Here is a 12972-nt window from a genome sequence, read left to right on the forward strand (position 1 = left end):
TCTTTAAAATGAGGCAAACAAGATTGAATCTAAAAAATCAATCAATGTGGTACAAGATAGAACACATTTTAAAACATCTCATTTTTTTCTGTGTTTTTTGCTTTCAAGTCCAGACGTAAAATCACTTCCCCTCTCAATTAATTCGAGCTATGTTTCAGAATGTTTATTTGTCTTGCTCCTTTGAATGGCGATTTCGGGTCATAGTTTGTGTCCACTTCTCTAGCCCAAATAATTCAGATTACAGAAAGTCAGACGAGTCCAATTTTCAGGCAAATCAAATTCAGAAAGAATACAAACACCCCCCAACTCTCCCTCTTGATATTATGTAGTCGGTCAGCTAGGTTTGACTAAATTCTAAGGCTCTGTTTGGCGCCTTCAAGGTTTTCCCGGGGAAAATTTTGATGAAAGGCCCAAATTTTGGGCCCAAATACAAAAAAAAACCCAACCGGGATTATTAACCCACCCAAAACCCAATAATCAACTAATATCTCAAATCAAACCCAAATACACATCCCTATGCTCAATCCGGACCCAACTCGTATCTCTAAGACTTTATTTATTTTCATATTCCCTCTTTTGCCCTCTTATATATATGTAACCTAAATCAACACCCTCTCACTCTTTAAAAACTGAATCTCTCTATCTCTCTCTCTAATTTTTTTTTCAGCTTTCCCTCTCTCTACATTTCCAGCTTCATCATCTTCAAGCATCAACTTCATTGTTTTCAACCATCAACTTCATCATCTTCAACCCTCTTCATTATCTCTTTCTCTCTCTAAATTTTTTCCAGATTTTTGTCTCTACATAAACCTAAACCCTCTTCAAGAACATTCATTATCTTTCTTTATTTTCAATCATCTTCAGTCATTATCTTCATCATCTTCAGTCATCATCTTCAATCATCATCTCCAGTCATCATCTTTTTCGTTTGAGCGACCTTCATCATCTTCTTCGTTTGAGCAACCTTCATCATCTTTTATCTTCAATCATCATCTTCTTTAATGGAGGTTAAAAAAAACATCAAATCTGTTTTCATGGTGTTTTCATAATTTTGTAGAGAGCTAAATATATAGATTTGTAGATCTACTTATTTGAAGCTCCATTGGTGAGGTTGTTCTTGATTTTAGGGTATTTTCATGGTGTTTTCATTGTTGTTCCGTACAGATTTGTTAATATTAGCAACCACTTCTCGTTTTGTAAGCAACATTTTACAGTTTGTCTAAACATTTTACGGGATGTGTTAACACTATTCCGTACAGTTATGTTAACAGTAGCAACTGGTTCTCGTTTTGTTAAAAACACTTTACAATTTGTGTTAACATTTTAAAGGATGTGTGAACATTTTGAAAAATGTTCAGCACAATTTTGTATTAAAGATGTTCAGATCAGTCTAATGTTTTCTAAGCATTTTAAGCAGTGTCAAAACATTTGTTAAATTGCAAAGCAGAATTCAATTTAAAATACCTACACTTCTCCGCTGATGAGAGAACTTTTGATTTTGAAACGGACATACTCCGTCGTTGTGTAACATTTTCGAAGTTGCCTTAACATTTGTTAAATTGTCTGGCCACTACCCAAACAAACTAAGCATTCCGTATAATGTTGTGACATTCATCTATATGTTGTAACAACACTCTTGGATGCCATTCGACAGAAGATTATGAACAAGATGACAAAGCACGGAGACGCCGCTATTGGATGAAATACATTTCTTTGCCCCTCCATTAATGATGTTAAGGATGGGAAATTCAAAGTTGCCGAGACGTGAGTTACGTCGAGGCAGGCCCACTTATTTTTTAAGTTTATTCCACTCCACGTCATTCCGTCAATCTTGGTACTCTTACATGCTCTTGCCGGTGTTTGCAAGTAGACATTCTGAAAAATGTTGAATGAATGGATTGTGCCTTCATATATTTTCTTAAACAAAAATGATATTTATTTCTCTTAATCATATAATGTTATCTATATTCCTCAAAATGTCTATATATCTTTGGTTGTGTCTTTACATTTTGTTTATTTCTTTACACATTCCGAAAGATGTTGAAAGAATGGATACTTACTTGGTTAACTATTCTTTTGTAGATTTCTTTTTCATCCAAAACAAAAGCAACACTGTAGATTACATTCATAATAATGTTAGAACATTATCGATTGTGGCTTCATATATTTTTTTAAACAAAAATGATATTTATATAGAGTTTGAATCATATAAGGTTAGCAACATGGCCAACATTTTGTCGACATTCTCTAACATGTCTATACATCTTTGATTGTGTCTTCACATTTTGTTTACTTCCTCAGACAAACTATTTATTGTCTATGCATCTCATATATTTTGAAGAACAAAAATAATATATTAAACAAATGTACTCCATATTCTTTCAACATCAAGATCCTACAGCAAACAAAAACAGTACTCTTTCATAAAAAAAAAAAAAACAGTACAATACCATACAAAATAATTTACAATCATTTTTTGTTTGTCCTCTAACAAAATTGAAGTCGTTGCGGGTTTACGAATGTGAACATAACACCGTTTCTCAAAAACAACTTCACTATTGCTTAGAATTTCTTTCCCCAAAGCACAAAATATCAACCACACTTTCAATTCAGGTTTAATCTCCACAATCTTGTGTTTTCCTTCAATATTGATGACACCGCCCGATGCTTCAAAAACACAGTAATACATATGTTAGTATTTCTATATATTACTAACAAACACTGTAAGACTTATGCAAACAATCTGTAAAAGGCCATACCACCACCACTAATTTACAAATATATTCTGAAATGGATGAAGATTAGGTAACTTGCATGCTACATTATACATAATGCTTGAGGAACAATTTCTGCAATTCCTAAACATTCTTGAAATGTTCTAACATTATCAATAATGCTTTAACATTATTCGAATTGTTTGAGAAATAATTGTTGTTAATACCTTGCACCCCTAAATATTATTGAAAATGCTAGAACACTGCCAATAATGCGAGATCATTTTGCAAATTGTGTACCAAAAAAAAAACTGATGCCACTAGTTTCCATAACTATACACAGAACCCTAGGAATAATGCAAGCCACATTTTCCAAAATGCCAGGACATTGCCAATAATGCGACAACATTATATGAAATGCTAGACCACAATCAATAATGAGAGAACATTTTAAAAAATCTGATGCCACTGTATTCCACAAATTTTAACTTTTTTCACAAAACCTTATATCATTTCGTATGCATTCCTAAACGTTATGTAAAATGTTTGAAAATTACATACAATGCCGAACATTATGCAAAATGTTTGAGAAACAGCTTATGTCATTTCATATGCAGTCCTAAACATTCTTCAAAATGCCAAAACACATACATTAATGCAGGAACATTCATGAAACATACTCCAAAATATTTTGAAATTATGTAAAATGCTTAAACATAGTTTGAAATGTTTAGAGAATATCTTACCTTGGTCTGTGATTTAGTCACCTTTAATATTTTTTTGCCTTTTTTACTAGGCCCTGCAGTTGTTGTCTCTTCACTAGCCCTCTTTCTAGGGCTAGCTCTTTGTACAGGTTGTTGTCTTGTTGTTGCTGCTTCTCCTTTTTTCATTGTTGTTGTCTTCATCATCTTTTTAAATGTTCTGCACAAAATGATATGTTTGTAAGAGACCTCAAAATGTTGATAACAAAACCAAAATGTTTCTACACAATCCAAAATGTCAACAATATATCAATTTTTACTCAGTAAAAACCACAAAATCCATCAACACCCCACTAAATGTATAACATAAACCAAAATGTCTGCAACATTGACTAATAACATCACTGTAATAATCAAGTAAAACCCCCAAAAATTATAAGCAAAGTACTAAATGTCTTAACGTAACCCTAATTTCTAGAACACAACCCAAAATGTTAAAACAAACCATTCATTTCATCAACATTCCAGAGAACAAAAACTGGACTTACAAACACAAACCCCCAAATGGTAAAACATAAACAAAGTAATAATGAAGTAAAACCCCCAAAAATCATAAACAAAGTACTAAATGTCTCAACATAACCCTAATTTTTTAACACAACCCAAAATGTTAAAACAAACCCGTAATTTCATCAACAAACCAAACCTAAAAACTTGACGAAGAACCATAAACCCCAAAATTAGCTACTGTAAAGATGCATGATTCAGAATCTCAAAAACAAAATCCAAAAATTTTAAATCATAAACCAAAATGTCGTCAACATTAACGAAGAACATAAAATCAAAAATCGAAAATGAGAATTTTAAAACAAACTATTCATTTCATCAACAAACACAAACACCCAAAAATCGAAAACAAAGTACTAAATGTGTCCACAGAAACTTAATTTTCTGATCACAACCCAAAATGTTACAATAAACCTAACCTAGAAACTTGATGAAGAACCATAAACCCCAAAATTACCTTCTGTGAAGATGCATGCTTCCGAAATCACAAACAAAATTCATAAATATTTTATCACAAACCAAAATGTCGACAACAATCACGAAGAACAACAACTTAAGAGCAAGTTAAACCCCAAAAATCAAGATCAAAGTACTAAATCTGAAAGACAAAACCCTAATTTTTTGAAAACAACCCAAAATGTTCAAACAACCCTAAAACTTGACCAACAACAGAGAGAGGAAGAAGATTTAGAGGAAGAACAGAGACGTACCTGTGTGTTAAACTCTGACGAACATGTGGGTGAAACTCTTTCCAACGGAAAATAAGGGTCTGTTGATGCTCGAAGAAGAGAGAGAAGAAGCAGATTTGTTGAAACGATTTTGAACCGAAAATGAGAAGATTAAGATGCCTTTGAAGGATTAAGAGAGAGAGAAAGTGGATGTTTTCAAACGTTAGAGAGAGAGAGAGAGAGAAAATGGAGACGAACCTAGAGCTTTTCACTGGATGCTTTGAAACGTTAGAGAGAGAGAAAAAAAAATGGAGAAGAAGGAGCGTTTGAGTGTTTGAGTGAGAGAAGAGGAGGTGGTGCAGAAGAGAGAGAAAATATTTGCTTTTAAGTGTCACTTCTGGCTGACTCAAGTCATGTGGGTAAGAGAGGGTAATTAATGTTTTTTTGGGAAAATGGAGAGAGAGATAGAAATGGGCAGGAAATGGAGGAGGGACACAAGAGGTAAGGCTAATGTTTTAAGAGGTTAGTAATGTCTTTTCATCTTTTGGGTTTTTTTTTAGATATTATTCCGGGTTGGGTTTTGTTTAGTATTTTGGGCCTAATTTTGGGCTTTAGAATTTTCCTCTCTTTCCCGGGTGACCTGCAAATCTAATGGTTCAGCATTTCAACTTCATTTGAAACCCTAATTTCTTCACTGCTCTTCTCACATTCTAACAGTATCCTTCTCTGCTAAGACTCGATCCCGTAATCGATTTCAGATGTAACTAATATCAGAGCTCGATCAAGTTGTGAATTTTCAATTGCAAATTTCAGGTATTTGATGGAAAAATTACCTCTATTGTAGAACAATACTTGTTTTTTTTTCACTGGTAGAATTTGATGGCAACTCGTTCAATTTCTTTGTACTTGTTTTCTCCCTCTCGACTTAGAAACCCTAGACTTTTGGTTCGATGGAGACGTTTGTATACGAGCAACTCAACTGCAGAGAATTACTGGCAACATTTGCTCAGAAATAGTTGTGAGTTGAATTTAGAGAAAACCCTAACTAGAACTAGGTCAGAATTGAACTCTTCGATAGTTGAAGATATCTTAAAGAGATGTTCTGTTGATCGATCAATATTAGGGCTTAGATTCTTCATCTGGGCAGGTCTTCAACCTGATTACAGGCATAGTAAATTGATGTATAGTAAAGCTTGTAAATTTTTCAAATTTGATCAAAGACCTGGAACCATTAATGATGTTTTAGAAGCTTATAGAAATGAGGGATCTTTAGTTTCTGTTAAGACATTCAAGGTGATTCTTAATTTATGTAGAGAAGCTAAGCTCGCCGAAGAAGCTTTAACGGTACTGAAAAAGATGAGTGATTTTAATTGTCGACCTGATACTACTATCTACAATGTTGTTATTCGACTTTTTAGCGAGAAAGCAAATATGGATATGGCTATGGGGTTAATGAAAGAGATGGCATTGATTGATCTTTATCCTGATATGATAACTTATGTTTCGATGATCAAAGGGTTATGTGATTCAGGTCGATTGGATAATGCCTGCGAGTTGTTTAAGGTTATGAGAAGTCATGGTTGTTACCCAAATGTTGTTGCTTATTCTGCATTACTTGATGGGGTCTGTAAGTCCGGAAATCTGGACAGGGCATTGGAATTGTTAGGCGAGATGGAAAAAGAAGGTGAAGATTGCTCGCCCAATGTTGTTACCTACACGGGTGTTATCCAGAATTTCTGCGAAAATGGCCGAGCAATGGACGGACTGGCGCTTTTGGAGCGGATGGGTAGCCATGGTTGCCCTGCAAACAGAATCACGATTAGTACTATAATGAGAGGCCTTTGCAATGAAGGTCGAGTAGATGAAGCTTATAAGCTGATTGATAAAGTTGTTGCTGATGGGAATGTTTCAAGTGATAGGTGTTATAGTTCTTTTGCTATGTCATTGTTACAGACAAAGAACATGGAAGAAGCAGAAAAGCTCTTTAGGAAGATATTGGCCAGTGGAATCAAGCCTGACGGATTAGCCTGTAGTTCTTTCATTAAGCAACTCTGTTCCGAGGGACGACTTCTTGATGGATTTGAGTGGTATATAGCGATGGAAAACAAAGAACTCTTAACTTATGTTGATTCTGATATTTATTCGATTCTTTTAGTGGGGCTCTGTCAGAAGGGGCATGTGGTAGAAGCTGCAAAGATGGTTACTTCAATGGTTGATAAAAGTATTCAATTGAAATCTCCATATGCTAATGAGATTGTTGAATTCCTTAAGAGATCTGGTGAAATAGAGCTAGCTCTTCGTCTCGCAAATTTTGCAGGTTAATGTGGAGTTGGTTCTAGTTTTGAGGATGTTGTTAAATTGATTATCGTGGTAAAATTGAATTTTTTTCGGAGTAGAATTCTGGGTTATCTATTCTGGGAACCATGATCTTATTCTGTTCCTTGCTAATTTTATTGCTGCAACTTGAATAAGATCACAACATCTTTCTGAAATGACTAGTCACGCGTAAGTTGGTATTTAGTTGTCACGCAAAGATGCCAAGCATCACCAAGACAGCATGAATCAACTCAGTAAGGCTGAAGAAGTACACCGGATAATTCTCTCACTCGGAAATCCGAAGCTGGCTCAAGACATCAAGATCAACTTAGTGAGAATGAAATGTACAAGTTAAAAATAAATTTGGCGAAACCACCAAAAATAAGTTTCTTTCATTCTGCAAATTTGCCAAGGAATACTTGAAGGATCTGAAAGTGTATGGAAGAGAAGAAAAAGGTCAGTGGTTTCATACTGCTTGATTGTTTTCGATTAGTTTTTGTTACAGTTATTTATCTCTAAGGAATACTTATCCAATTACTTGCGTCTAAAATCTCAGAATAATCGTTCTTAATGAAATTTAGGTTTCCTTCTTGTTATTTCCTTGTTACTATTATTTTATCTTCTTCGTTGTTGTTGTTGTGAAATTGTGAATTTGTAAAAGAACAGTGAAATGAAGCCATTGTTGCAAAAATCGAGAAGCCACTTTCTTATAGCATAAAACTTAAAAGTAATTAAAAACATTATGAGAGGTGATATCTCGTTACATGAAAATATAAAGGAAAACATCGCCATTATAAAATTCGCTCTAATCTACAATTACATCCATATAAATAGATATTAATCAATAACAATAATCATCCTTTCCAGAATCAAGATTGTGTATTAGTACTGGTATTTCAGTTCCAGTTTATTCAAGAATAAGATAAAAATTCCCTTTAATAACTCATCCAGTAGTACTTAACAACGGCGGGCTGCTTCATAAAAAACGATTAGCACGCCTCTGCCAGCCTGAACCCTTCAGAGTTCTAAGCTCAGAGATGAACTTAGAATTGTACAGAGCTAGTGAAGGACTGGCCAAATCTCCAAGAAGATGGGACGATATTAGGGAATGAACGAATAACTCCATCTGAAGTAGTGACTTGGAATGACAGTGATTGACCATTTAGATATAAGTTTGATTGCCAATTAGCTCCCCAGTTTCTTGACATAGGCAACCAACCAGATTTCGAACCCTTGATAGATACTGATTGAATTGAACCAGCTCCTGCAATGTTGGTTATTAGAACAAGCTCGAAGTAGTCTCTGCCATTAATGGTGAAACGAACTCCGCCCTTCTTCCTGCAAGGAACCCTGCAACATTTCCCTCAAACTGTTAGAAACTATGGATATGGAACATGGATCAAATACATTGTCCTTTCGTGTTCGGAAAAAGGGATTAGCTAGTATTGAACAAACCTTCGGAAATTGACTGGAACGATACCGCCTCTGTAGATAGCGATTTTCTCCCAAGCAGGTTGAGCCATATCGAAATGTTGGAGTGGTGGGTTGCACCATCCACCATTGTTGCTTGCTTGAGCAAAATTTGGAGGACAAAAGTTAGTAGCGGTAATAGTTATAGACTTTCCTTTTAAACACCACTTAGGATCTGCTGCATAATCACAAACTATTTGAAAACATTGTCCACATGAAGCTCCATTATTGAACAATGCAGTACTTAAAGCTGCAGTTCTTGTTCCATATTTAGTTTGGTATAGGTTTCCATATCCACAAGCTCCCCCTGTAAAACACATTAAAGAGTGACTTTTAGAGAGAGAGAGAGAGAGAAAGATAGAGAGAGAGTGAATGAATGAATGAACATACTACATACCCATTGTTCCAGAGGCATCACTACCACCATAAAAGGTAGCATGGCCTTTAGACCATGCAGCTACAGGGTACCCATTAACTCCAAAAGACCCATAACTCAATCCAAGCACAAAAAGTAATGAGAGAATAATGAGATTTGAATTCATTTTTTTGAATCCAAGAACTGTTTAAGGAGAAAGAAGAAGTGTTGAATGAGATTAGATGCTAAATTATAGTTTGAGGAAGAAAGAGTTTGTTTGTGTTTAAATAGGAGAAGCAATCTTGTAATGAGACAACCATACATGTGAGAATTGCAAGTAGATCAAAGTACATAAATGGTTTCATATTTTTTCTTTAATTAATGAATCTATTTGTTTGTTCAACCATCACCATTAATTATCTCTGCTACTCTGAGCTCACATTCAATTATTCCCACGTTCTCTTTCTCTTGACACCACATCCACATGCTCTCTCTCTAAAACTCTTTCTCTCTCTCTTATTGGTATGTGAATGAAAAAAGTAGAGAAGACCCATTTGTCTGATTTTCTTTATGGTTATGTCTTTTAAAAATTCTTTTGTTGGTATCTGATCTGAATCTGAGAGAAAAGAGTTAAATTTGCACCTTCTTCAATGGTTTCTCTTTGTCCTTTTTTTACTTTATTTTGAGGGATTGACTTAATAGATGGAATTCTTATGGAGTATATAATAAATCAAAGAGAATACAATCTCACATGGGTTTTCTTTTGACTTATCTCATCAAAACCCAACTGATGTTAATTTAAGGATAATGCACTTGTCCCCAATATTATACTGACTCACAAATGGAATGGTGATTTGGTTGATTAAGGCTTTTAACTAACTTCTTCTTTTTTTAGACTAATATCATTTTAATTTGATGTATCTAGTGTAAAGCTTTACTATCACCAATATGTATAGCAAAATGTTCACACGAAAAAGTTGACATAAAGTTGTACTTTCGACTATATTTGATGTCAGATAAAGGTAAACTGAAAAACCTACTTAGGTGCATAGATGATTTTCTGCGCTCCCGTTGAAATTCTTAACCAAACCTTAGTAAAATATTTCGACTATATTGAACAATGCAGTACTTAGAGCCACCTAGAATGAGATAGATTTGCTTTTTATGCTTGTCTCTAGAAAAATGTACACCTAGAAAAAGATAAATGAAAAGGGTGATTGAACTCTCATCATTTTTCATTGCATAATAGCATCATTATAGTGGTGGGATCAAGTATATGCACCACGTCAAGTGATTTTGGTATGTAATAAATTCGGGTCACATCTCCTTATCAATTTATGTTAGAATTGCAAGTTACATATCATAATTCATAAACTATATATGAATCTAAACCCACCTATACAATGCTTCCATTACTTTTCAGAGGTAAGATTGTATTATTAGTGTATCTAAAGCCACCTATACAATGCTTCCATTTTAACATCTCCTTATCAATTTTTGTGATAGTCCAACATTACTCAGGAGAGTATCCGGAGTATGCGTTATATGTGTACGCTCAAACTTAGTAACTGTCGAGGTCTTCTGGAGGCTTTGTGCAGCCTTAACAAAAACAAAATCCGGTACCTATGTGAGGTAGAACGTGGAAATAGGTGAAACACGAACATTTTATATACGTAGGGAGTCGATAGTAAACTATGAGTGGAAGGCATCTACCTTCCAAAAGCGGGCAACCAAAGAGCCATTGACTTCCTTAGACTCTAGAGAGCTTTCTTTTGCATATGATTGGTGTAATTGGTAGCTTTCAAGCCATCAATACATATTCAATCTTTTGTAGTTCAGACACTTATAGTGCTTGTCTTTGTAACTATTATGTTCGTTTGCATTTTACTTTTGTCGTCTGACTCGTGCCGAGAGTGCACACACACACACGACGCACCCTGGGAGAAAGTAAAATCGTGACACTAGGCATCAATAGAATAAGCTGCCTGTGGAAATATTGAATCATTGTTTATAGTATGCACGGAACTAGAGGAAACAAAAAGAACTTCTTTCTCTAATTATAAATTAATTAATCATCATATAAGTAGAGAAAATTGGCGGGGCTCCTATTTAATTAGTTAATCTCCTCGTATTAAAAGCAGCATTTGTTGCCTAATTATAAGCTCTCAGTGATCACCTTAGAACGTGTTGTTGACATTATAAAATTCCGAACAAATTTTCAGAAAAACAAATTTAACTCTGATTGATGATAAGGTGAAGAATCTAAACCCTAACATTAATTAGTATTAACTTTTGTTTGTTAGTTGGAAAGCCCGATTTAATCGCTAAACTCAGTATTAGATACTAGTGATCTGGTTTGTTTCCAAATCAACATGGTAAGAACTTAATTATCAATTGCTTTAAATCTATTCTAATCACATAAAAAGAAAATTTTAAGGTAACTAAATTTCATTGTACACCCAAAAAAATGCAGTTCTTCAACTACAAAAAGAAAAGTTCTAAAAAATATCAAATTTTCGGAGTGGGCCTTAATAACACCAATGCCCAAATTTAATTTAAAACATTAGATAATGAATTTGTTTTTTCGGATTTTTGATTTTTCATAATGTAATCACAACATTACTAGGTAATTAATCTTGTCGGCTGAATAATCACTTTCAAAACTAACAAAGTCACTAGCTAGTTTCTCATGTTATAATTTTGCACAATAAGCTTTTAACACATGCAAATGAGAGGAAACAAAGGAGCCATAGTAGCATGACCCATGTGCTTCTCTACACAATTAAACTTCAATTCTATTTCTCTCTCTTTAACATGATTGAGTATGGAGGTAGCCCCAATCCAAAGCCAAACTCATATTGATGATTGCTATCAAATCATTGATAAGAAAGTCTTCATATATACCAAGAAATACTATTCTTTTTATAATTGAATGTGACAAATCATATAATGAATTACGGTCGTATGTTTCGTTTCAGCTATAGCAATAAAAGGCAGGTCAGAAGTTTTAGGCTATAATCATGCGTGTCTGATATAACCAAATGATTTTTCTCAATTAGCATACCACATACTTGACATAGGCGTTGACATTGCTTGCACCACCAATGACACTTCTGTTTGTATACATGTTAGACTCCATAGACATCTAAAGAAAACGAAAATGAGTTTGACCAACTGTGTCGAAAAAAAAGAAGAATTGGTATATATTTGTTGTAATTGAAATCTACAAATAATTATTTTTTTTGAAGAAGAATAAATGATATTTAGTGTATATTAGTTGTAATTCAACTCTACCAATAATTTTGTTGGAAGCAAATACAAGAAAAAATAGCAAAAGTACAGTATTAATATTTCATTAATGTTCAATAATATCTAGAGAGAGGAAAGACATATCTGCTTGCTAAACAATTTAACGACGACCCGTACATAAGTTTTTTGTCGGTGATCATTTGATATTAAAGTTGAGCTACAAATATAATAATAATTTAAAAACAAGAAAAATAAATAAATGAAATAATCAAGTTGCAATATTTTAAAGTTTAACTATAAACAAATCCTAGTTTTCAACCCCAATATTAACTCTGATCAAATGGTACCTCTTGTACTTTTACTTTCCAATTTGACTATTCTACTAGTGTATTAATTCACTCAAAGTCCCTTTGACTCATTAATTAGTAGTATATCAAGAGCTTATACAGTCTCTATCTCAAATCAAATTAGGGTTCTGTGTCATTTGATATGATGCCAATGTCAAACACTTGAACCATTTTTATGGGAAACTTGACCTACAATTGCCTATGATGTTGAAGATTAGCTTACCACTTAGATTTAGGTTTCAGACGATCCACGAACCTTGGGCTTTTCTCCCTCTCCTAAGGCCCTACCTTGTAGGTAGTCACTAGTCAGACATATTCAACTGTAATTAGAATTAGAGAAGTCTTATAGGGAAAGGAATGTCCTATATGGTTAATGGTAATCTGATTTTTAACTAAAATTGGGTCAAAACGAGTAGGGTTGGGATTTTGGCCCGAAATTCAGAACCCGCCCACGACCGTCCGAGTCCAAAGGGTCTGTGACCGTTCGATGTCCGAATCAGTCCGCACCCACCCGACCGAAAGAGCTTAAACGGACGGACGCGGACATAAGTCCTTACCCAGTGATCTGACCCGTCTGCCCGCTTA

At 34.4% G+C, this 12972-nt stretch overlaps 2 protein-coding genes across 2 annotated transcripts; one reads left to right on the forward strand and one right to left on the reverse strand.

Annotated features, from left to right (window-relative positions):
• Positions 1 to 5283: 5283 nt before the first annotated feature.
• On the forward strand, positions 5284 to 7562 carry LOC147533756 (Tetratricopeptide repeat (TPR)-like superfamily protein). Its single transcript, XM_086648494.1, has one exon. It carries the CDS (start codon positions 5530 to 5532, stop codon positions 6970 to 6972), a length of 1443 nt encoding a protein of 480 aa, XP_086504620.1. The 5' UTR covers positions 5284 to 5529; the 3' UTR covers positions 6973 to 7562.
• An 86-nt stretch (positions 7563 to 7648) lies between these two features.
• Positions 7649 to 9317, reverse strand: LOC147533757 (expansin-A11-like). The gene is made up of 3 exons (XM_086648495.1): positions 8834 to 9317; positions 8422 to 8743; positions 7649 to 8316 (listed from the first exon to the last, which is right to left on the reverse strand). Exons 1-3 carry the CDS (start codon positions 8976 to 8978, stop codon positions 8010 to 8012), a joined length of 774 nt encoding a protein of 257 aa, XP_086504621.1. The 5' UTR covers positions 8979 to 9317; the 3' UTR covers positions 7649 to 8009.
• Positions 9318 to 12972: the final 3655 nt, after the last annotated feature.

The sequence above is a fragment of the Eschscholzia californica genome, unplaced genomic scaffold (genome assembly GCF_041429995.1).
Source record: "Eschscholzia californica isolate CP2 unplaced genomic scaffold, dmEscCali1.0.p SCAF_6, whole genome shotgun sequence".
NCBI lineage: Eukaryota > Viridiplantae > Streptophyta > Magnoliopsida > Ranunculales > Papaveraceae > Eschscholzia > Eschscholzia californica.

What these genes read in the sequence shown, in the direction of transcription:
- LOC147533757 (XM_086648495.1), bottom strand. Translation starts at nt 8,978, where the DNA reads ATGAATTCAAATCTCATTATTCTCTCATTACTTTTTGTGCTTGGATTG. An exon ending in TGATGCCTCTGGAACAATGG is followed by an intron (nt 8,744 to 8,833) that starts GTATGTAGTATG and finishes TGTGTTTTACAG; the next exon opens with GGGGAGCTTGTGGATATGGA. An exon ending in GTTCCAGTCAATTTCCGAAG is followed by an intron (nt 8,317 to 8,421) that starts GTTTGTTCAATA and finishes GAAATGTTGCAG; the next exon opens with GGTTCCTTGCAGGAAGAAGG.
- LOC147533756 (XM_086648494.1), top strand. Translation starts at nt 5,530, where the DNA reads ATGGCAACTCGTTCAATTTCTTTGTACTTGTTTTCTCCCTCTCGACTT.